A 25,822-nucleotide genomic window follows, 5' to 3' on the forward strand; every position below is an offset into this window, starting at 1 on the left:
TGGAAGCCTTGGATAGGAGAATTCCAATCTGGTTGGCAGATGGATAGGTTGGTTATAGCTGCATAACTATGTCTTGCCTGCAGGCACAATTCAGAACACTGTTAAAGCAATATAAAGTCTCTGTCAAGCTGAACCATTTGGATCAGTAGCAAGGAGAAATAATAATAAAAAAAGGAGTTCATTTCTGGGCCTTGTGCGTTTATGCTAGTATGCAGAAACTGATTAATTGTCATCGTGTGCTGGTCTGCTATACCTCGGATTTCTACTTCTGGAGTAGATTTTGCATGCTAATATAATCATTCTCCCTCTTGAGACATTAGCAAATAATCAAATGAAAAACAGGATCATAATTTACTGAGATTCGGGCAATTCTCTATGCAAATTTGACTTGTTATTGCTGCTGCCTCGTTAATCTGAATGCCTTTGACAAACTCCTTTGATTTATGAACTCATGACAACTCCAATGTGTATATATTTTGCTAGATTGACATTATCATTAAGAGTGGGTGGACTGAGCTCACATGAATGGCTGATTTTATTCGCTGGTGTCTGCTGCTCAACAGCTGAGCATCTCCTTCTCACAAAGCCCCTGAGCGCCAGGCTCTTCCCATCTACCCATCCATTCATCATCTCGATGTTAATTGGCCCAGGCTTTAAGCAAATTTTCAACACGATTTAAAGGCACGATGACACTGATTACTGACCCTCTGCCATACGGTGCCTATTGATTAACCTGACAGAGATGATGAGCTTGAGGGAAACTAGGTGTATGCGGACCTCGGGGCGGGGGGGGGGGGAATAATATATTGTTTATGCAGGCAAAACACTTGTCATTATCCCAAAGGCCAGAATTTGTGCTGCACTGGCCCTTAAAACACACTATTGCTTTAAACACCTGCATCCAATACAGAAAATGCTTGCTTGCTGTGGAAAAATGATTACAAATTTGATGTCATGTGCAGTCTGTATTTTAATCGAGTTCCCTGATAAATAGACCCCCTCAAGCCAATCAAGTCTTGCTCTAGCCATTGCATGTGTATACATCAGTTCAAACAGAAGCCTGGGCAGGGTGTGTTTTTAGTGGTATCAGCAGATCCAACCGCATGTAGGAAATCTACTTGGGTATTTCAGGTCTCTAAGCAAATAATACAGTGGGAACACAGTGTCCAAACAGTTACAGTAGAGTAAATGTTTCAAGGGCAACTGGATGCCAGACATAGCTGTCTCGCTATTTCTGTTGCCACATTAAAAGAAACGCTTTAGCACACACCAGTGAAATAGCGCATTCCCCCTTTTCTAGTGCAAACTGTTGATACGACCTGACCCTCAAGCTCCTAGGTGCACTGAGTGAACGTAGCATTTTATCAGAGCTTGAAAATAACTGACATCCTCTTTCATGTTTCTTGAAGTGCCCCTGCGCTGCACTTGGTCCTCCTCACCAAGGACAGAGGGGTACTGTCTCAGCCAAGAGGGAGCCACTGAATAAAGTAGGTACATCAGCATTCTGCCTGCAGACTGGTGCTATATGAAAGGAAAAGGAAGCAGAAGGCCTGTTTAACTCCCACCCAGCCCCAGATATAGTCTGCAGTCAATGCACACTGTTGTTCTTCCCCAATTCACGCCAGCAGCCTGCCAGCAGTCAGGATGTTTCTTTAAGGAGGGGGGAGATTTGGGAGGGAGGGGACATTGCCCCAAGATGCTACAAAGTTAGCTGTCTTCTAGTTTGCATCAATTTATTGCAGAAAACAGGACAAGGAATCATTGGGTAAAGGTATGGAGAAATTAGCTGCAATTGCCTGATGCCCACGTCAGCCAGAGTAGACTGAAAAGTGAAAAGGGATGGAGGGAGGAGAGGAAAAGAGAAAGAGAGAGAGAGAGATGTGTGGAAATAAGTGACAGTCTAAGACTAGAGGCACATATAAGCCTTACGTTCCCTTTCCAATAACCTTTGTAAGTGATAGATGAGTCCAAGCCCATTGTTATCGTTAAGGGACTGTCAGCATCCTGATTTTATAAATGCTGTCTGTCAGTTTATAAATATCTCAGCCATTTCAAACAGTGCTAGGATGAATCCTGGCATAGCCAATGTCAGCCTGAAAGCAGTATTACCGTTCGAAAAAAATATGGGTCTAACATCCACTAAAAACATTTAAAGATAGCTTCTTCTTTTTCTCCTATCATGAGGCCCGAAACATTCAAATTCATGCTTATTTGGCTAGTCACTACAATATATAACATTGGTAATGTTCTTTGACAAAAACAAGCATGAAAGCTGCAAGTTTGAAGGCAATTCTCTGCCTGTTCGGTAGATAAAACAAAAATGACAGCTGTAACACACAGGGAGATCCACAGCAATGAAAATGCAGAGATAAGTATCAGACCCCATTCCTCCTTGGCATTTGCTGCTCTGAACATTCACCGAGATTAGATCCTCTTAGAGAACACCATAAATTGCAATGTGTAGGCACAAGGGGGTGACTTCAGCCCGGAATGAAGACACAGACAAGTTTCCCAGCTCTTACAAGTTTAAAGTTAAATGGTACTTTTGCAAGGGGTTTATGGCTAAGCATTAGAATGATGGAAGGAGAGGGCAGAGAAACTGCAGCCTGCCTTGCAGTGACTGATATTGGAAAAGGAAAGGGAATAAGCTAAACTGGCCTTCCAGTTCAGTGCCTGCTTTGCAGACTGGTGTGCACATGTGTACCATGTTTATATATCTATTACCTTGTTAGCTGCACAGAATCCTGGCTTTTTTTCCTCCAATACATTTATGAACTCCCCATGATAAGGACTTCTCCACCCCCAACCTGAACATTTGTGTGGTGCCTAAAGAAATGAAGTTTAAATTCATGCCCAAGCAGCTCAGGTACCTACTATAACTTAAATTCTTAAAACTGAAGCTCTAACAGCAGTGAAAATGGAAAAGTACAACACTGCCCCTCCAACCAGACACATACATGCATGTTCACACAAGTCCTAGTTTGGTCTGCACATATGTTAACACTGCCCACAATAACAAAAGTTTCAACAACCTTTTTTGCAGTTGAAAAACAGGACAAGATTCTGTTTTTTACTTCTGTAGAATGGATCCTTCATATTTTTCCTTATTTTTCATTCAAATCAATAATTAGAAAAATACACATTTTCAAAGCAATGAGACTTGATAATGCAACTTCATGACCTCAAGAAGAGTTTCTTACCAAGTTATTTAACTTATTAATTGTTAGTTAGTTGTAAAGGGTAATTTAAGGGTGTGGAGAGTCTTAGTATTACTAGAAGAACAGAAAATTCAGTTTAATGTTAAAATACCAAAAGCCAGCACAAATATCAAAGATCTGATGAACAGAAGCATTTTGAAGAGCACAAATCTAGTCGTAGTTAAAAAATAAACAGAAATCCAGATGCTGGGAACAAGCCATTTAGGGAAATTTTTAAAAGCTAGCTTCACTTCATATACATTTCTCAAATGAGAGTGAGAGAGAGAAAATATGGCTAATGAGAACAGTCTTTCCACATTCCCCGGGAAGCAGCTCTGCTTAACATTTCTGTTCTGTGAATTTAAGAGAGTCAGCAGTGGTAAATTTGTTTTTAATATTCAAGCTTTCAAGCCTTGCAAGCTAGTTGGCCAATGGCCCTTTCTATTCCAATGTTTGTTGGTGCCTTATTTACACAAGCATTACATCCGGAGAGCCTTTGAATATAATTTCACGTGGATTAAGGGAAGAACATTTGCTTCTGCTAATCAGGACATCTGGTTATTTTTGTAACTCACAGACATCTGCATTAGGCAGTTTGACTTCCCCATTCCTCATAACAAGGTTAGAGCTTAAGAAGCCTCAAGGACCTCTAGTTGAATTTTAGTATTTGCATTTTCTCACAGCCAGGTCCGTTTCAGAATTTCTTTTCCTAAATAGCACAAATCAATCAGCACCTTCACAGGTATACACATGCTTTTATAGCTAGCACTTTCTATGCATGATTTTATAGCATGTATCTTGTACTCCACGATTTTATAGTAGTTCAAAGCTATCTACATCTTTTTAAGGAACAGAAAGCACATATTCTCAAAAACCATGGATGAAAACATCCAATTAACCTTATGATACACATAACATGGATGTACTTCCACATATTCAACCAGGCCACTTATGTAAGACTGGTGTCAGGACTTGTTCTGAATCTTATTATCACTGTGCTTTGGTTTGTCTCTTACTAGCAAGTTATCCTGCAAATCTGTTCCCCTCACTGAACAAAACAGTATTCTTCCCTTTCTATTCTTCAGGACAACCTTAATGATTTCTCCAATCTTTTAAATTCATGCTCAAATTCTTCTTTAAACAGTCTCAAGTGAGGTTAAATTTCTCTGCCAGACATTGTACCACACATACTTCAGAAATAGGGATTTCAAATGCAACAGAAGCCTTTTGGAGAAGAGCTGAATCAATCAAGGCTTGGCTCTCACTTCTTTGCTGCTTTCATTTTGCTACATTCCTTTCACAAAAATTCATTTTCAACACTCATCCCAGAGTGTTAAAGTACTGAAGTTTGAAATAATACATTCTCATTCTCAGTTCGCAGGATTCTTCTCTCCCCGCCCACAAATCATAACTTTTATCAGTGCTTTTGTTATGCTGGAATAAGATGTTTTCTTGATTTTTAACTCTACACGTAAGGGGCAGGGGGGGGAAGCACAAAGTCAGCTTTTACAGGCTCTGAATATAAGCCAACATCCAAAAAAGATGTAAAAAACATATTTCTAGTACTAACAAGAGTTAGCAGGAGCCAACGGATCCGGGGAGAGTTTTTAAAAACTTTTTATTTATTAAAATTCTCTAGATACAGATTAACTTTCTTTGTACAATATTTATTACGGCTTCATCTGCATAGAAGCTGCAAGTGCTCTGAGAAATGGGTTGTAAAATTGGCTAGTTTTGCTGTAGATTTCATGTCCTTCTTGAAGCATTATTTTCTAACTTTTTATAACTACTTCCCTCAAAGCAGCAATGCTGTCTCACTGGTCTCACTATAAAACCCCTTCCCATCCCATCCCTGGTCATTGCCTACACTTAACTATTTTGATTTTTTTTTTTTTTTCAAAACCTCTCATTCTGAGCTTTCCTATCAAGTAGACAAAAAGACCTCTACTCCTCATCCCACCCCTTCCTTAGAGCCTGTGGCTTTCTCACTCCCAAACACCTAACTCAATCACACTGTCCTCATCGCACTATACTGTTTAATGCTTTTCTTGTTTTTTCCTTCCTATTTTTCATTTCAGGAAAAAGGGGAAAAGGAGATACAAAACAAAGGTATGAAGCAGAAGTTGTGTGCCCAAAGTCAAAATGACAGCATGGGGGAACAAACCCCAAATTCTGTCCCCCCCCACAGTGTTAACTTTTTAGGCACAGTTCCTCCCCAAAATAGCAAATGAAAGCAGCTCACTTGCTTAAAGAAATGGCTACTCAGTGATCTCACTGCAGTGTTAGATTGACTTGAATTCACAGCATATTGTCTACACCACAGTATGTAGAGGCAACCATATCTTTTTATCTTAGACAATGTGAGCCAGGTGACCCTGCAGCCAAAGCAACTTGGTTTTCAATCTAGAACAGGTTCAAAATACCTACAGAGTCACCATGGAGCAGTTCAGGTGACATAGCTCCACCTCCCCGACGTGCCTCACAGTAGTAATTTGTCCATACAGGCAGAGCGCAGTGCTTTTCCGGCTTCCAAAGTTACATTCATTACAGGAAGCATCATCCACCACTGGAGTATGGGGGCAAATTTAGTTAACTTCCAATACATGGTGTGTTTACATCCACACAGTGCTGTTGAAAAACCTCACTGCTGATAAAAAAAAGTGTGAATCTAAACATGTCCCAACCTTCCATCACATCAAGCAAAAAAATTTATGATCTTCTAATAAAAGAATGGAAAAATTACAGATTAGGCACTGCACATTATAACATTTGGCTAGCAAGCACCACGGCCTTTTAACAGCTGCCACCCAAGAAACAAACCCCTGGGTCCTCCTGATTTGGCTAGACCAAATTTGAATGTGGTAACACAACAGCCCCTCCTGTAACATTTCAATTTAAAAGCTCACTATTAGGTTCTGCTATTACAAAATAATTCAAACTCCGAAATGCCATTTCCTTGAACTAGAGCAAGGATTTACAAAATGTTATTACAAATCTCACTCTGCTGGGTAAGGAAGAAGAGTTGGACCTGCTATGGAGACCATCAAATGGGGTGAGTAGTCAAGCAATCAAAGAAGGAAAGATAAAAGGTGTATATAGTGTCTCGCCTTCAGATACCTTGGGGCTAGCAAACATTTTGTTCCTATAGGAAGTTATATAGCTCTAGATCACTGCCTATTGAGATCCACTATTCGCAGCTTTTTGCTACAACATGAATGGCTTATTAAACCTACAACATATCTGTTTTAGTTAACTTCTTGGTGGAGAGGGGCCAGGAAAACAAAATGTACTTAAATGCTGAATTTTTTTTCCAGGCTGAATGCCTTTCATCCAATAAGACATTCAAAGCAGTGACCCAGCAAATGGATTGAAAAAGCAATCTTCCGTCTCAGTGCCGCATTATCATTCCTATTCAGTATTCTCGGTGAGATATCTCAATCAGCTGGATGTGTGTGTAAGTGACAGCGCAGCCCATTGCTGGGTTAATTAAACATTTGACTTTAACACCCTCCCCATCATTAAGCAAATAAAAACAGATAATTCAAACTGCACATCGTCCACGGGGTACACAACATACATGTCAAAATTAAGAGAGTCCAAGGCCCTCAGGGAGTTCTACTCGGGGAGGTAATCAGTTTAAATCTTATCTGGTTTATCAATTATTCTATTGATTAAAGCAGGGTGATTATACAAAACTCCCTCTTGCCACATGGGATACATGTCAGCAGAGCAGGACAACATAGGGAGGCTCAAAAACGATTTAAAGAAAATACAGACAGATGAATAACAGTCTATTAGTACATGCCAGCAATCCATAGATGGAAAGCCTGATTCTTCTTTTTAAGCAAGTGAATTAAAGTCCTTCCAAATTAGAGTGCCAATGTTGCTACCTCATCTGCTTTAAAATCAGATCTATATGTTGAAAGAGCAGCATTGCTTCGTTTTAAGCAGGTGATTTCTTGCCCAGTATTTGAAACATGTTTTATTGATACTGGTCTTGGAACATAACAAAGACACCAAACACAAGCCCAGACTTTTAAAAGGCATTATACTTATCTATCAATGACTCTCAAAAAGTAGATGGAAAGGGCATTCTCAGCACTTGAACTCTCCCACATACATACATGACATAGCCATAAGTAAAATGTTGTATTTTAACAATTAAAGTGTGACAGCTTATCTCAGATGTAACAAGATTGTCCTTTGGAGTTTGAGATTTTTTTGTTTTGCAGCCCTCCAAAGTGAGACACTAGCAGCTGTGGGAGCTGCCACTGCCACATTCTCCTGATTTTCAACAAGCCCTCACATGAAATCCCACCACGGTAGTCCTTATTGCAACTTCTCTCTTGCATACAGTCACAGTACACAAAACAATTCCAGTTACTTCTCATTTTTTGTTTCCAGATGAAGAAAGCTTCAAAGGACCTCTGTCTCTCCCAAGATCTGTTCATGTCCTGATCTGTGAGCACAGTCCCACCTCCACTATCTTCCCAGTAACATTTTGTTTCAAGTTTTATTGTCATATCCTAAACTGGATCCTAAACTGGCCTGTACAAGACCTTGACTTACACATACAAACCAGGGACCTTTTAAAAACGAAACACTGCAGTCTAGGAAAAAACAACAATTGAAATTTATTTCTAAAAGTTCCCTCAAAGCAAACAATTAGCAGCAGAAGAAAGATCAGCTTTAAACCAGGGACCTTCCACCCCCCCCCTCCGTTAACATCTCCTACAATCTGTTTCATAATGGTCAGACTGGTAGCACAAACTAATTGTTAGTCATCTCATCACATCTCAATTTTTAAGCAGGACAGAGGGTATGAACCACAGTGGTCAAAACATTGACAAGCTGGAGTGCCCCAATGCCCCACTGGCCAGTGCTGTTGGAGTTGCAGTCACAGAAATTTTAAGAAACGAGAACAGCTAAAAAGCAGGGCTGAGGTATGTTCTTGCCCTTCACTTTCAGAAAGGGATTATATGCCACTCCATATTGGCACTGTGTGTGCATCCAACCATACTTCAGCCTCTTCTTCGTAGATCTCTTTTCTTTGGAAGCAAACTAGAAGCCTGCATTAGCATGCTGTATTTTACTCTCACCACTAGAAATACTGAGGGTGCTATTTGTAATTGTATTCTTTTAAGAGGTTTGTTCTCTGCAGCTGTTTTCTGCTTGCAGTGTATTTTGTGTAATCAGCACATCATCATAAATACATTGGCTGTTCCCCCGAGGGAAGCTGTCACTGTTTAATTTACAGAACAACCTGGCCAATGTGAATTCTAACACTACAGCACTATGGCAAGAAGTTACCACACTTGGAAAAACAGGTTTCTATGAATTTTTATATCAAGAGCTGGTCCCAGGACAATTTAGGTTCTAGAAATAGATTGTTTTTAAAAGCACTTTATACACTGGATGGAATGGATTCTTTCCCACTTACAGCCTCTTAAGGCAGCACCAAACTCAATCCCACATTATTTTAAAGGTGACAACCCCAATCCCTCCAACACGACCACCTTCACTTCTGACTTCTACCAAAAGAAGGGACTGTATGTAGGTGTCTTATGCTACACACCAATTTTATTTATTTATTTTAAATGAAGAACAACCCAAACCATCATGTTAGTTGTTTTCATTTCAACAAGGGAACATACTCTGTTGCAAGGTCAAATGTTATTACCTACATCAAAGAGTTGCTGCATAGTTTATTACTCTGAAGATGCCATAGAAGAGCAAGGCATATTCCTGAAAGAGTAAAATCGTATGCAGTTTTATTGGCTGAATGAAGAGTTGCTTCCTTTGTTTGCTGGGTATACGGTTGTATTTTGAGAGAATAAATCACAAGGATTTTTGTAGAAGGTAGGCAGAAGCGGATGGTTGATCTTACTATATACAGACACAATTCAGAAAATTCCATCATGGTACCAAATCATATTGGAAATCATTTAAGAACTAAACATGAACCCCAAATAAACATTTGGGCATGACCAATGAGTAACTTGGATATTTCATTAACAATGGCTACTAGAAGCAGTCTACCTGACTACTTGGAAAGGGAGCCAAGAAGGCTGACAACCTGATTTTATTTTTTTATACTTATATATGTGTGTATATATATATTAAAAATAAAAATGCTAAAGAGAAACAACTACAAATGTAAATAAAATCAAAACCAAATTAATGTATTGTTTGGGCATTCTCCTCCAAAAGCAACACAAAACTATTTCATAAGTTTAAAAAAAAAAATCTGCTCTCCATTTTGGGGGGCAGCAGGTTGTTAAACAAATTTCAATGAAACTGAAAATTCCCAAGTTCCGTGTACAGCAGCACTTTGCTGATTCTCAGTGGTAATTAGAAGCCCTGTTTAACATCACCAGACACAGGGCAAGTATACAAACGCAATAAAAAAAGAATCATGCACATCACGGAGTATTGTTTATGTATTTTGACAAGCATAGTTTAATTTTACTTAGTTTGCAGAGCATTCTAGTAAATTATTTTCATCTATTTGAAAAGTAACAAAATCTAAGGAACAACCATTGAAGCAAAATAAATACCATCGTATCTCTGATATGGTTTATGAGAATGATCTACCAAACATACAGAAAGCAGAGTGGAAATGGCTGAAATTTTATGAAGAACTAAGTCATCTGGTTATCTATAGACGAAAGAATACAGGAAAAATAATACCTGACTATTTTTATGCACCATGTAAGTAGTAGCCAACAGAAAGCAGAAGAAATAAAAAGAAACCCACCCGACACAGTGTAGCAAAGAAAGTATCTCTTCAAGCTGTGAATTTTAAGATTAGGAAGTGCATTTCTGCTCTTGAGTGTTTGGGTTTATCCCCCTGAAATGTGCATGTGGTCACATAAATACCTGATTTCAAGAAGAAATATTTCATTTTGTTCTCCCGATACACACATGCCTTTAGAGTTATTCAGAACTACCTCTGCATGTTGTATTTCCCAAGAGTCACTGAATTCTGACTAACGTTGGCTTAACTGCTGGGTGATAAAGTACTTCATGACTTCTCCAAATTTGTGGTAAAATTCCATACTTTCATTTTTAAATTACTATTATTACTTAATGTTGTATTAGCTCTTTGCAGAAGAGTTCTGCAGAAATAGGCAAACTTGAGCTTGTGCAACTGGCTCCCTCTGAAGCGCTGCCCATAGAGCCATCAAATTCAAACGATAACCGAGCCAAGTGATTTACAGCAGACTATGCTGGTGCTAAACACACAGAAACATTTGTAATTGCTGTGAGGGGACTGCAGTGGGGTACGCTTAACGCCTCCTTTCTTCACATAAAGCAAGAAAGATCAAGATTAGACGTTGGAAGAGCATGGAAAAGTCACTAAAACGTTATTTTAAAAAATAACACATGAACTAACATGAAGAAGCGGGTTTGTTACAGACCTCGGAACGCCCTGGGCTCACGGGAACGGCTCGGAGGAGCCGAGCCGCGGGCTGTGGGCAGGCCTGCCCGTCCCCGCCGTCCCCGCCGTCCCCGCCGCCCTGCAGTACCCGCCGGGGCCGTGAGAGGGCAGCACAGTACGCGGGATGGCCGAGCCCCCCCCCGCCCGCCCCGGCTCCCGGACACATGCGCGGTGGCGCGTGCGCGCACACGCACAGCCTGATTCTAATTCAATTAGTGCAGCCTGCAACTCCAGAAAAGAGTAATTCAATTAGTGCATTGTGCAGCTCTACAATACCTCCAAGCAGATGTTCACAATCCTGAGGAACCGGAGCTAGCTTTAAGAATACCTGTATGCCTTCAATGTGGCGCTGCATATGCCATTTGTCACTACGGCTTTACACACCTTTCTGACTTCTAACAAGGGAGGAAAGAAACCTCGGATGAGTTTGGTTTCATTTTTTAAACTAATCAGCCGAAGTAATGCCGGTGAGCTAAAGACCTTGCCCTCTCCTTATCAGGAAGGGCACGTTAGGTAGTAACAAGATCGTTAATGCAGAGGCTGAAGGAGGGGAGGCCTTTTAGCTACAACACAGTTCAAATTAACCATCACGCTGGGCATACCAGAGTGGTATTTCTCAGTGACAGATACTGTCACACTTCTTGATACTCAGACTGAGGAACTAATAAAAGCGCATGCAACTCTTGACAATCAATATGGGTGCAGAATAAATGCCGATTTCTTATTACTAAATTGTAATGTACTACCAAAAAATCCCCAAACCGTCTCCGCTGATCCGCAGAGGATGACTTCTTTGCCACCTGAAAGGAGGGAAGCGTCTCTTGCCATTGCTATTACCCAAGAGCTGAGATCCTGCAGCACAACCCAGGGGCTCTCAGAGTTTGGTTGGCTTCCCAGAATCACCAAGTAACAGCACAGGTTATGCCCCCAGCCAGACAAGGCCATTAGATTTAAAGGGGGATAAACCCTAAATATGTTTAACAAAGCTGCTCTGTAGTCACTGGGCATTTACTTCATATATATAAAAAAAAAAAAAAAAAATCCCCAGCTAAGATAACCCTCTTGGTCCTCCTACAGTGAAGCTCCCAAAAGTCTGAACCACAGATGGGTGCTGGAGACAAGCGCAAAAATTACGCAATTAATCTGGCTTCATTTCTGCTCCTTCTCATATCCCCTCTCATGCCTTTATAATTGCTCTTGCCAGGTGGTAAGATGAGGAGAAACAGGAGAAACTGCTGCCGAACACCTCCAACAAGAAACTTTGCTTAAAAAAAACAGGTGTCACATTGTGGCAGTTCAATATTTCATAGCCAATACAAGGAATGTGCAACAACACTGCAACTTTAAATCTTTGCCTCCCCTGTCAGTCTCTCTCCTCTCATTGTAATGCCAAAGGGAACAGCAATCAGAGTGGAGATGTTCAACGTGATAGAGGTCAGGACACCAGTGGATCAACGTACCAGAAACACGACCTTGTTTATTTTTTTCCCCAGTATTATTGTTTACAGGGTGCTTTGCTCATGTACCTTGTGGTTCTTAGCTAAAAGATGAAATTACAGCCCAGGATGAAGCGCTCAGGCACACATCCAATTTGTGTTTCCATCTCAGAAAACAAAAAGCTTCTGAGGCCCTCGGGCTGCCATTCAAACTTGGAGAGGCTGACATTTTTAACAGCATGAACCAGAGACTGGCAGAGGGAATGATCTAATGCATTTCTGACTTGTCAATCAAAGATCTCACCTCTGCTGTCTTGTAAACAGTTGGGGGCCACCTAACTACATTCATAACCAGGGGAGAGCCTGCCGCCAGCTGGGGGGTGCTGGAGCCACATGCTCTGGCTATTAGTCACCAAAATTATGATTCCGTTTTAGAGGCGCACCGTAAACAGCCCGTGGGCAGATTTCACACGGCCATTGGGAGAGCGTGAGGGGGGAATGCAAAGCAGGCTCGGTCGAGGGCAGCCACGTCTCCACACTGATGGAGTCTATTGACTGGACACCCCATCTCTCTCCCAATTAAGAGACAGAACTACGCACACCAGCAAACATTGGCTCCAAAGCCGATTTCCTTCAAACTCATTTCTCACAAACACATTTCTGAGCATGCACAATTTGCCCAGCCCAAGACTTTAGCTTTAACCTCCTGTATAACCATAAATAATGTACTACTACTCACATTTACACTGCATTTCCCAGCAATAAGATGTCAACTTTTAAGGCAAAAATGCATGAACAGGCTAAGGAAATTTACAGAGACAACTGTTTCTAACAATTTACTGACAATGCTTCTTTACCAAATACTCCACTTCCTAACACAAAAATATAAACATTAGGAAAAAAAATAGATGTAAAATTCATTTGAGAAATGAGTTTGCCTGTGCCTCATGGCTGCAACAGGCTTCTGTCACTACAGGCTGTTTACATTTTTCATACTCTCACCTTTCTCCAAAAGCGATCTCAGTCCAAAGAAAGGAGTGCTGTACATCATGTCCATGCTGCACAACCTCAAGCGCATGCCTGTTTACTTCAATTTGCCTAGCACAGTACACCTGTGCTTTCCTCAACCAGGACAGAGCTTTCTGCCAAGACCAAAGAAGACACACCTTCCTTCTGCAGAACCACACAGAAGGTAGTCCCCTTCATCTGACACACTCTGATGTGCAGTTCTTGATGATCAAGACCTTCACTTCAGTTAAAGGAAAATGTGAATTTCTGGCGTTCTAGAGAGACACTTGTGTATTCAACAAGATGCTGCTACCTCCACCACAAAAGTTAATCCTCCTCTTTGACTACAAGTGCCTGTTACAGAAATAGAGTTTCAGATCTGGCAAAATAAAGCTGACAAGACAACTCTTTTGATTTTTCACTGGTGCCTAGGCTCCAAAGAAGTAAAAGCATGACTGTTGTCCCCAAAAGTTTACAGTCTAAACTGGAGCTGATACTCGTGAGGGTGTCAATTAGGTAAAAAGGAAGCGCTGGACTGTTCTCTGTGATTACCCGAATACATAACCTTTGGCAAGACTTTCAAATTGCTCTTCAAGCCTCCTCATTTATATAATAGCTTACAGAAATAAATTCAAGGAAGTACTGTGGTCTTCTGCAAACCTGGAAGGATTAATACAATCATTTACTTGGCATACTTGATGGGTGTAATTATAAATTAGACTTTTCAGAGAACTGCGACTATTAAAAGCAACATAAACAGAGCCTTGTGAGCATGCATAGAAAGTATTTCAAAAGGGAAAGTAATTATCTTCAAATGAAAAATATCATGAAAACAGACACCTGTTGGCACATCTGGAAACTTCCAAAGCATGGATTTCTAGGAAAAAGAATATACTCTGCATAATTTTTTTTAATTATTAAGAGAATCTACACACAACCTAGTTTTCAATTGCTTTGCAGAATAACAGTACAGTAAAATTTGGCACCCAAGACACTGAAAATAGAATGGCTGGCCTTTTTCTCTTGTTAACATATCCTCTTTGACCCCTTCCCACAGTGCCTTATAGGAGTTCATGTTCCAATTTGCTGCCATCTTCCACCATGATCTCTATGAAATTCAGTTACTCAATAGACTATGAGTTGCAAAGCCCTTTGAGAGAAGAGATGTTAAAAAGAACTGTTTCTAGCTCCTTATTCCCCCATTCATGGGTTTAGCCTTAAAACCTTTCCCACTGTGGGAGGATTGCCAAACAGAGCTGAGGAACCAGAAGATCCTGTTTTCACACAAGTGTCTCCAATAATAAAAACACACAAAGAAGAAAAATGAAGTTATCTGACATATTAACAGAATCATCTCTAAATCTACTATCTGCCAATGTTTCCCATGAGGAGTCAGCAGGGCTTTAACTGAGCTATTAAAAAAGAGCCTCTTTCCACATTTCTGTCTGAGCATCTGAAGGTAAGCATGTAAATAACTAGACAAATTCAGCAGTGACTAAGTAGCCTTCCAGATGGCATCTTCTCTTTTGCCACAAGCAAAGAACATTGATATGCTTCTCCAGTTACTTCAAGCTTGCTATGGAAAAAAGAAAATAACTTAATATGAGAAAATTTGCTGGGCTACAAGAAAGTCTTTAATGCTTTCCTGAAGATTCGATATCAAAAAAAGCATTAAAGAACGATGAAACATTGCAACATCACAGCTTCAAGCAGGCTCCAAACCACTCCCATGTAGACTTCTGCACTGGAAAATGCAGAAGCCATGCCTCATAAAGGGGAGTTTTCTTCAAACCATGCAAGTTAATGGAGAGCAAAGCCCATTGAAAAAAATGGACTGAAATATGGATGACTCATTGCTGCAAAGTCGTTGCTGGCAATTTAGCTTCTCTCTCAATTGGCACTAAATGTGTTCCTCAACATAGCAGTCAGAGCGATGTGAAGAGTAACAGTTTTTAGATGGCAAGTGGGGCAAGGCTTCCCCAATTCCCATAGTCACTAAATACACATGGAAATGTCTCTCAAAATCTGCAGGAATGCAAATGTCAAAGTCCTACTACTCTCCCAAGAAGGCAGTACACAGTGAATAGTTGTGCAGCTGACTCATTTGAACCCAAATATCAATGCATTGCATTAGCAGAAAAGATATTGTTCCTATCTATCCTATCTATCATTAGCAAGAACATCTTGAGCTAAAAGAGGCTAATTTCCCTTCCCCTTTGTAATATATGCTTATTCTGAGTAATCAAAAATAATTCAAGTAGAAAGAAAAGAGTCCCAATTTGAGTTTTTAAATTGCTTTCCATATACTGCTAAGGTTCTCTGAAACCTGAGTTTAAAGAGATCTGAGATTTATTCAACAGCAGAAAGCCCAAAAATTAGGCCCATCCGATTTAGTCAAATTATGCAAATCAGGATTAGAAGTAGGAGTCTAAACTCTGCCTGTTGTCTCCAGAGTCCTCTTAGACTAATAAAAAGTCGTCTTCCCCCTCCCCCCATGGAAAGCTCCACTAAAAGCTTGCTTCAGCAAAGGAGACCTGGCAGGACACCTTCCAGAGTCCATCAGTGCTAGTGCTGGGTCAGCAAAAAGAGTTGCAGCAAAATGATGCAAGACACTTAAGCCTCCCCTGAGGCTTATTTCCACAGTACTCTCCTAGCCCTGGGAGGAAGAAGTCGAACTCAAAATAATCTTTGCATGCTGTCCTTTAGAGGCACATAATGAACTTTCACCAAAACGAGTGAAAGTTTCAGAAAGATTCTAGCTTATTCATTATGTCTGGTTTTGCAAGATGCTGGTGAATAAAACTCTCTGCCACAGGTTAGGTCAGCAGTAGCGTAATCCAGCAGCATAAACCTTGAAGTCAACGTTCATGCTACCAGGAGCTCCAATAAACACGCTCTCTACAGAGATACGCCTAAGGTCCCTCAGTTACTGCAGTTCACACATCTCAGAGACAGAGTATTCAACATGAACATAGTATCTCTGCTGCCCAGTCTCTGCTGTTTATATCCATGTCATCGTAAAATGCTTGCAATGATCTTGAGAGCCTTGTCTAGGTTTCTAGATGCTCACCCAATAGCTGCCTCACTCTCTACCCACAGGAAAGCATCTGCATTTTGCAAGATTCACTGGTCACCCAAAGTGCCTGAACAAACCTGTTTGGCAGAAAGCTATTTCATGACAGAGAAAAGCTTGAATCTAACAAAATCAGAGACCAAAGAAAAAAAACAGGTTTTCTTTGTTTGCCTTTTGATTGACAGCTTACTTGTACAATAATTTTCTGCGTCAAAATGTCCAGACTACTGCTAACAAACCTGAAGTAAACAAATGCTGGCATCAATTATCACTATGGCAATGAACCCACCCCCTCAGTCCTCTAAGTGGCAAACAGAAAACTTAGATAGGAGGGGAATCACTCCATGAATAGCCAGATTGGAGACTGCATGATGGATACTGTTTGCCAAATATAATTAAGTGGTATATTTTTGACACAACTGAAAGCCAATGGAAAAGATGATGGTACCAAGCCAATTTAGACAAAATAATTATATTATATTATATTATACTGAGGTAATGGAAATGTCCCAGCACTGACCTACCCTGAATCTACACAAGATGGGTTTAAATACCAGGGATCTGAATGACACAGGAGAGGCATATAGTATGAAGGAGAATAAATGGCGGTAAAGCAAGCAAGTAAAGGAGGAGATGCACACGTACACAGATAGAGAGAAAAGAAGGAGCGGGGAGAGACAGAAAGTACCTGGAAAGCTGGGAGTGCGCCAGTCCCTGGGTTATACAGGCATCGCAGCGAGGGCATGCTGTCCGCCAGGCTGGAGCAGCCCAGCCACAGAGATCTGGGCATAGAGCACTGCAGAGAAAGGACAACTATGAGATGGGACTGTATGAGACAGGATGGCACAGATTACAGGAACTTTCAAGGCTTAGCCAACTGGCATCAACACAACTGCACCTGGTGTCAAAGACTGAGATAACTTTAAGAGAACACAAACTGCTGATGAGTCTTTTCCTTGAGAGAAGCTTTACAGATGTCATAATATCAAGAAAAAGTCACTATGGATCAAGAAAGTAAATTTTTGGTCAATTTTCTACACCAATGTGTGAGTTTCTCCAGTAACAAAAAGTTTCTTTCCAATTAATCAGACCTCTTCTCCATGCACAGCCATGCTCCAGGCACAACACAAAGCAAGTAATTTTGCAAGGGAAGCAGAAAAGGAAATGACACCTTTAAGTGTAATACTGGCAGGGAAAGAAAAGGTTTGGGTTTTGTCTGTAAAGGGGATAAAAGGAAAAACCTGCAATCCAAGGTGAATAGGAACTTGGTGACACTTTATATGAGTTTAATGTTTCTGCTTGCCTTGTTATTCATTAAATAAAATACAATTATTATAATGAATTGATTCTGTTCCTCCAAACACAAATACAAAAAAGGAGCCAAAGCGGCCATCAAGGAAAATACTAGCCATTTTGATAGTTAAAGCCATTACCCCCTGAAATATAGAGATCTGTTTGTTCATTTTACACCACTACTATTAAATTTAGGGATGCATTATGATAGCAATTGCTTTTACCAGCCACGGAGTTTTTGATGCCATAAGCACTACTGCATTTGCCTAATTACTGGCAAGGCAGGAAAAAAAAAGTATATTTTAAATGGGCAGATAGCTATGAAAACTGTAGGATGTGATAGGTTAGATGCTAGAGATTTCAAACCCTCATACTCTTATTTTTTGTAATCCTCCCCCCCTCTTTTTTTTTTTTTTTTAAAGGGGGGGATGGGAGGAAATCTGAGTGGAAAGGGCAGCTGGAATGGGTATGAAATGACAGCTGCCTTTTGAGCCACCATTTCTTGCTGTTCTTAAGAAGGCTAGAAAAACTTGCACAATCTTGCACTAAATTAGTACGTAAGAGCAACATATCCCATCCTTGAATGAACAGAAAGGTGATCACCAACATCCATAATCTGGTACTGTGCAGACAGCCACAGAGAGATTAACCCTGTCTATCACCACATTCTTTGCTGTACTTTGTTGCAATTTACACTGCTGTTCCAGAAATAGTATTAAAAGACTGCTGGGGAACATAACCTATATAAATGTGCTTATTAGAAGTTTATGATACCTTAAAATAAATTCCTCACCTCATTTTTGTTTTTAAAAAAAACTCTTCACTTTACAAAGACACTGAAACTCGAGTAGTTTGTAGTATCACACATCACATGAATTTGTAGCTAATGCCCCTCCTGAAGACAAAAAAATTACAGCCATAGTATTATAACAAGCAACAAAAATCTGAGCCATACTTCCTTCTCTGCCATCCTAACCTCCCAGAAAACAAACACTCCCACACACAAAAACCTTCCAAATGCCAGCAATCTTTTCTTTGTAATGTAATACATATCACTGCAGCTATTAAAAGCTGTTGTGACAATCAGCCTTAAAAATATATATATATATATATGAAGTGGACTTCTATGGTTAAGCGTTTCACCTATTTAATAAGGCATTTACTTAAATCAAAGGTGTTTATTACTCTCCAAGAATGTCACAGTAACAAGGAAGATTAACTACAACATGGTACCTCCGATGATGATTACCTAGTGCATTTGCTCTGCATCAGCTGCTTACCATTACCCATCCTAGGATTCATAACATAATACAAAATAAATACAGGGCAATTTTTTTTTTTTTTTTGCATACAGACTTAGTGAAGTCTTGCCTCATCATTTATTCCCTTTTCTCAAGCTTCCTCATCCCTTGTGCTGGCTCAAGCTTTTGTGCTGCAATAATAAGCTCAAAGAACTGATTGCCATTAAAATTGATTGACAAGATAAAAGAAGTTACTTTAAATATTTGTACTGACCAAAGCATGTAAAGACACAGAGGCAGGAAAAATGAGGACCATCCTGTCAGCAGAAAGGCAAGCTTATGTTGCCTCAAAGTTTATGTGAGATTATGGCTCAAGTCAGAGCCACTACAAGCTGCAGGTAGGGCATGCTGTTGTGCCAGGGCACCTACAAGGTAATGAAATGTCTTCCTCTAAAATTGCCATGATAACAAAGGAAAACATTGGAGGTCTATTCTGCAGAACTCTCTGTACCTACAGAGGATATAACTACTCACCCATGCACTCCTGCTGCTTAGTATCATTCCAGAATTAGGAAGTATGTGGTAAAAAATTACCAACACCTTAGATGACTTCTGAATCTGCTCCAGTATATAACAAAATTTATATTACCAAAACAGTTCTGTTATCTGTCTTAAAAAAATAAGTGTGAAATTGCACACAGTGTGGGAGAAAATGTCATTCCTGTACTTGCCTTTTACCTACTGAAGGAAGCAGAGACGCTAAATTACTGTTGGTGACTGAAAGAGGCTTATTCACAAGCATGAACAAAAGGCCCCAGGTGCTTCAATAGAAACAGCTTGTGTGTAAATCAGATGAGTGACCCAACAGAACAACTTCATTTACAGCCTGATCTCTGAAAAAATCTGAACAGCCTCTATCCCCATCCACTGAGCAAACCACGTGTCAAACACTCACTTTTGTACTGTCAGCTCCACAAACAAGGGACTGGCCTCAACGTTCACTACTTGAAAGCTGATTGACAAAATCCTCTCCTGAACTTAAGTCAATCTACATTGATTCTTCAAAACAAAGATACAGAGGCACAGCGTTTGGACTACAGCCAAATGGGAATGCTGATATTGCTTGCTAAGTACTGGTCCAGGATGCAGCAGTCTCTCTACCTTCCTGACTCCCGACTGCATTAATACTTCGGATGTCTGCACAACTTTTGGACCCAGAGATGAAAGCTTAAAAGCTAAGCATCTTTAATACACATTGAGTGGCATAAGATAGGGAATTATTTGACAAAAACACAATTTCTTTTTCCAACTGATTTTTAAGTCCTATTCCCTGAACTCTGAAATATATTTTCCCACTAAAGAAATACAAGGAATACAGTTTCAAACAAGACCTGTAACCTCCTTCTGACAGAGGCTCGTACCAGCTGCTCCACTGGTGATTAAAATGGGCTTGCCTTACTTTGAATTAAAATAAGCTAGAAGCATTCACAGTCACTGGCTGAGCTGAGTGGGCAGTAAGGGAAGCCGTATTTTAACCTATTCAATTACTCTTGTAACTATATTGCAAGAACATTTTTGACTACATCAGATGTTCTGCCTCTAATAGACTACCCTCTCTTCCAATTATTTGATGTCCTAAAGACAAATCTCAATACACACTCAAAGGCTACATTTTTGCCAGTGCTAAAAATTGGTTATTTACTTTATTTGCTATTGCATTACAAGATTATACATTACTATTTCAGACTGTTGGGGTTTTTTGTTTTGGTTTGGTTTGGGTTTTTTTATCAAATTTGTTCTCTTCTAGTCCTTCAGCAAATACAATATACTAGGGGTAACTAACACAGTTTTAGTAAATTGTGTTACAGGTCAGAAATACATCACCTTGTCCTGTAAAACTAAGTGGCTCTATGTGGGGAAAACACAAAAGTTCTTGGACTACTACAATTTACAACTATAGTGCACAGGCGTGAAAACACAAACTTACTGTACTGAACTCACTGTAAAACAAGAGCCAAAAAAAATAATCAAACAATAGTTTAAGAATATCTTCTTTATAAATACTTCAGATAAATTAATTAGACAGTAGTACAGAATGACTGTCTTTAACTGTGGTGCATTTTAACATAATAAAGTGTAACAACCTATTATCCCTGTCTGAACCCTGCACTCAACTTTATGATAACCTGCGTGCCTAAAACGCCTTTGATTTACAGGCAACCTAACATATTTTTGCACATCTCAACAAGTTAGTGCCAAAAGCAAAAAGGAAACTCAATTTTCTTCCAAGGGCTGGGTTTTGGTCATCTGTACATAATACTAATTTCACCTGCTAACCATACCCATTTCAATCATTTCTTAGTTCAGAATTATTTCCCTCCTAGTACAGTGTCCAGTGCTTTATGCAGTTGAACTCTAAAGATAAACCAATAACAATTTCTACTTCTCTTGGGAGATGGGAATTAAGATCCTCTTCACCCAATATTTTCATTAAGGAGCATAAATACAGTATGACACATGCTGACAAGAGCTGAAGAGTTTAAAAACGGAGAGAAATGAGGCTTTTTCTGGTTGGTCCAGCTGATCATAAGCCAGGGAACTGGATAAGGTTGTACAAAGAAAAACAGAAACACAAGCTGTAACTATTATAAAAAACAGGATAAGAGGGGAAAAGAAGTGCTAGAAATTCTACTACCCAAACTGGAGCAGATAGAACATAAGGGATGCTCTGAAGAGTATTTATATACACCAGACCTGAGCTTGATATGAGGAGACAGATCTTTCCCCACCTCTTTTTTTCATCACATTAGAAAGCAGATATGAGATGCCTGGCAAGTATAATTCTCCCTGAAAGTCTCTTTCGCAGTACTGTTCCCTGCATGCTCTCTAAAAATCTAATTCTCAGGAAATGTGCCTTTGAAATTTTGATCCTTTATGATGCTTTATCAAACACATGCTCAGATGTTACTAGGATTCCTAATATTCACAAATATTTTTATATTGTAACACAACAAATGGGAGAACAAACCCTAATACTTTTCAGTCCCACTCAGTTCCTCTTACACTTTTTTTGGCTACATATTTAACTAAGACAAGGCCAAAAATATTACACGCATCACTTTCACATTGTGTCCAATGTGCACTATTCCTGTCACCACAGAATGCGATACATTATATGAAATTTATCAGATAAGGCAGCTGCTATTTACATTACAAATGTTGGTCATTAAACTTAATAACAATTCCAGAAACTTACTTCTGGCTAAAAAGTGATTTGGGGTTCCTTTTTTTGGTCCACTTTTCATCCTTTCAACCTCTCACACATAAAAATGAAAAAGTATCTCTTATTTTTCCCTCTACTGTTCAGAGAGGTGTTCTCTTTGACTAAATATATACAATATAGGGATAAAAAAAGAAAATAAATTCCCAGTGCACCTTGTGTACTTTCACAATTAAAAAACCTGCCATACATATTTCATTTTTTAGCTTGGGTAGCACTTGATCATATAGGCTTCTTATCTGAGAAAGATACATATGATACAACTTCAAAAAAACTGCAAAAATGAAATGAGAATATTCTTTTTATTTTACTAGGTTTTTGTGGGGCTTTGTTTTTTTCTTTTCTTCCGCCCCCATCCCAACAGTGGATACAAGGCATACTAAATACGTAATTACATGAGAGAGCCACCCAGCTTTCAAAGGAGCCATTCCAGTGAATTGTGTAAATAATACGCCTTTAAAAACCCTAACATATGAATACAGATTTACCAGTTATGGAGCAGTTATATACCTGAGAGACAAGAATACCCATTTTAAAAAAAAAAAAACCCTGCCTAATTATGAACTTACCAAAGAGACTAGCATGGCTCAGAGCAAATTAATACTTTTATAACTTTCTCCAAAAGTTTTTTGTCTTGTTTTCATTTGAAAATAAGAAAAATGTTAAAAGCTGTAAATCTTAATTAAGCCAAAAACAATGGCCCAAACCCATAGTTAAAATTTACACCTTCTAACACCCCAGACCACTATTTCCTGCACTTAAAACAAGACAATTCTGACTTTGTCACTGGCAGTTTTTCTTGAAAATCTTTCCATGATAGGAAAATGAATTTATAAAATAAAGAGGCAACTACAGTACTTCTCACAGAGTGTGACCATGAGAAGGATGTCCCAGGGTTCAACTAGCCCACAAACTGTCAGCTCTTCTAGTTGGCACATATTGCACCAGAATTGTGAAGGGCAACACATAGCTGCTGTCATAACCAGTGCTTTTCACAATTTCTCAGCCTCTATTACGTTCAGACATTTTGGTCACATTTCCACAAGCATGTATGGGGATGATTAAAAGTGGTTTGTGCTCCTGTTTTGGTATAAGAAAAGTAATTGAGCTATCTTACTGAAGACCCTTGAAGCATTTTCACAAACTCCAAATCAGGCAACCCAATACCTTACTTAGGGAAAGCTGAGAATATTCCTGGGGCAACTGTAGGATCTGTCTTCAAAACAATTAGGTATCACAAATCAGAGGCTGAAACATGCTACCAAGGTTCAATTATAACACTCTTCCTAGATTCCAAACATAGGAAATACTGGACTTCTTACCCCGGTACACATCACTGACTTCAGTGAAGCGGTTTTCCCCTTCACCCTATGGCTCAGGGGGTTACTACATTCTGCAAGCTTTGCTGTGCACATACAGCTCAAACTGCTGTAAGTGATTCCTTTTCCTTCAGCCTCCCACTTTTCATGTAATTATTCAGTAAATTTTCCTTAACATACATATTACGCAAACTCTTCTCTAATCTTCTGGTAACTCCCTCGCTTACAGTAACTTTTTACAAGAGATTCCAGTTCACTAACTACTCTTAAATATCAAAGATAAGGGACATAGAAAAGGGTTTACATATTCAGATTATCCAAATAATTTCTTACCTGAGTGGGATCTGGGAGGATCAAATCACAGCTTTTAGGTAAATATTTGTGAAGAAATGTTTTCCCCAGTGAGTGGTTACTGGAGTTCACCTCCAGGATTCCAGATTGACAGAAATTACACACCCCAGAAAGGGGCCAGCTTCCCATCTACAAGGTGTACGAGATCCTCAATTGCCAAGTTCTTGAGGGAACTTGTGTAGATCATATCTGAACTAGACAATACTAATGTTTTCATAATTACAGCTCTTTAATCCATGAAGCTGATATATCTAAACCAGTGCACCTGCAGAGCTTTAAGATTCAGATGCCATACCCTTCCTTAAGGAGTATAACATGCAGAGACTTGTGTGTGCTGCTTTAAGCAACACCAATGATGGTGTTAAAAGCAAGCCCTACCCAAACTTACTAAAAGCAATCTCACGAAGGTCTAAAGCATGAAACTATCTGAAGGCTTAAAATGGAGATCTTACAAGACCAAGAGCACTAGACTCTTTGTAAGCAAGAAAACATAGTTGCTATTAAGCTCCATCATATCCAAATCCTGATTTTGCAGCAATTCCAAACAATTTAAAATCTTACTATGCCATAAGACAAAAATCTAATTCTTTGACACAGGCCTTCAGCATGAATTTGGGCAGAGTAACACAGCATCTCAGTTCCACATCCACACAGCAAGGACAATAGAACTACCATGCCTGAGAGAGGTGTCAGAGACCAAGTGTGTCCTTAATTACAAAGCTCTACCACATAAACACCGAAAACTGAAACAACAGAGAGCCAAGCAGAGAACGGTGAATCATCACCTTTATAATAAAAGGCAGAAAGAGCAGTATACCAACTGCCTAACCATCACTCAACCTGAACAACTATGAGGCTTTAAAAAACCACACAACCCTACTCTAAGAAATGGCTTGAAACCTCTTCAGCTTGGGACACTTCTACAACCTCGGTCTGGATCTCCATCACACAAACTGCAGAGAACAAACCTACATTGGTGGAAAGACAAAATGGAGGTTTCATTAGATTTTCCCTCATCTCTAGTTTTATTTAATTCCATAAAATCTCTCAGGATTATTATGTTATGCATCTACCCCACGAAAGTGTTTCAAGGATAACTGATACGTCTGCATAGCACTTTGCATTCTCAAAGTCCTATATGAGTGACAAGTATTAATAATGAACTGCAGAAAGAAAGCTTCTTTCTACTTTCCACTCAAGGAACTAGTATCTGAATTTTAAAAAGTATATGGATCCACTGAAGATAGAATACATGTTTTAGAAGTTAAGAAGGAGATGCTAAATGACAGAATTAAAAAACCAAAATATTTCCAGAATCATTGCATTTTTCTCATAGGAAAGTGCAATTCTAGTGCAAGAATCCTGTTTTCACCACAGTCCTGGTTTTTACACTCTCTTTTCCAGCTGACTTGACTGAAGTGCAGACCATTAATATCTGAAGTGCCTTGTTTTGATTATACTGGCCTTTGCTGGTACCAATCTAGTTAAGGTAGCACCAAGAATTTCCAGCATAAAACACATTTACAGGTTTATAACTTGGCTCTAAAAATTCTACTCCAAAAGACAGTGGGAGGCAGAAAGGCTCAGATGAGTGCATTATACTACATATCCTATGTGATGCATACTTGCTCACAATGGTATGCGAAGGGGAGGGATTAGCTTTAACTCTGAATTACCATGTTTCACAAGACACCTAAAATGATACTTTTAACTTCCCCATTCATGTAATCAAAATAATGTTTTGTAAGTGTTTCAGCTAATTAAGAGCTTAATTTGCCCAATTTCACAGTTTGGCTTATATCATAGAAGGTGTCAATATAATACAGGAATTGGAATGTCATGTCTATTGATCATATTCATACACAAACATTCCCCTCCCTCCTTCCCTCAGAAGTCAATTGCAGCTTGTCTTCAAAGGGTCAACATCTAGGTCATGCTATGTTACAGACTGCTAGCAGCACAACTCTGCCATTCAAAGAAAGGCTTAAATGAAGATCAAGGCTGAATAAATTAACTGTAGGTGTTTGCCTTTTTGTAAAAGATAAACTCACAGGAAACAGCTATAGTAATGAGAGCTCTGCAGGTTACTTAAAATGCTATTCTTAAAGCAACATGTATTTCTGGCCATTGGTATTTTATTTCCTCTAGCCCACATAGGAACAGAATACAGCTCTCCACTGCAG

At 39.5% G+C, this 25,822-nt stretch overlaps 1 protein-coding gene across 10 annotated transcripts in view; it reads right to left on the reverse strand.

The window, feature by feature from the left end:
* The window catches only part of BTRC (beta-transducin repeat containing E3 ubiquitin protein ligase), a 124,818-nt gene that overhangs the window by 79,611 nt on the left and 19,385 nt on the right, over positions 1-25,822 (reverse strand). For 5 of the 10 annotated variants that reach the window (XM_052798402.1, XM_052798398.1, XM_052798399.1 and 2 more), the window contains one exon: positions 16,844-16,951. The exons of the other annotated variants lie outside the window; for them this stretch is intronic. In XM_052798402.1, coding sequence (XP_052654362.1) covers positions 16,844-16,951 — 108 coding nt within the window. The remainder of the gene's footprint in view (positions 1-16,843; positions 16,952-25,822) is intronic. 10 annotated transcript variants of the gene reach the window in all.

The sequence above is a fragment of the Harpia harpyja genome, chromosome 10 (assembly GCF_026419915.1).
Source record: "Harpia harpyja isolate bHarHar1 chromosome 10, bHarHar1 primary haplotype, whole genome shotgun sequence".
Taxonomy (NCBI): domain Eukaryota; kingdom Metazoa; phylum Chordata; class Aves; order Accipitriformes; family Accipitridae; genus Harpia; species Harpia harpyja.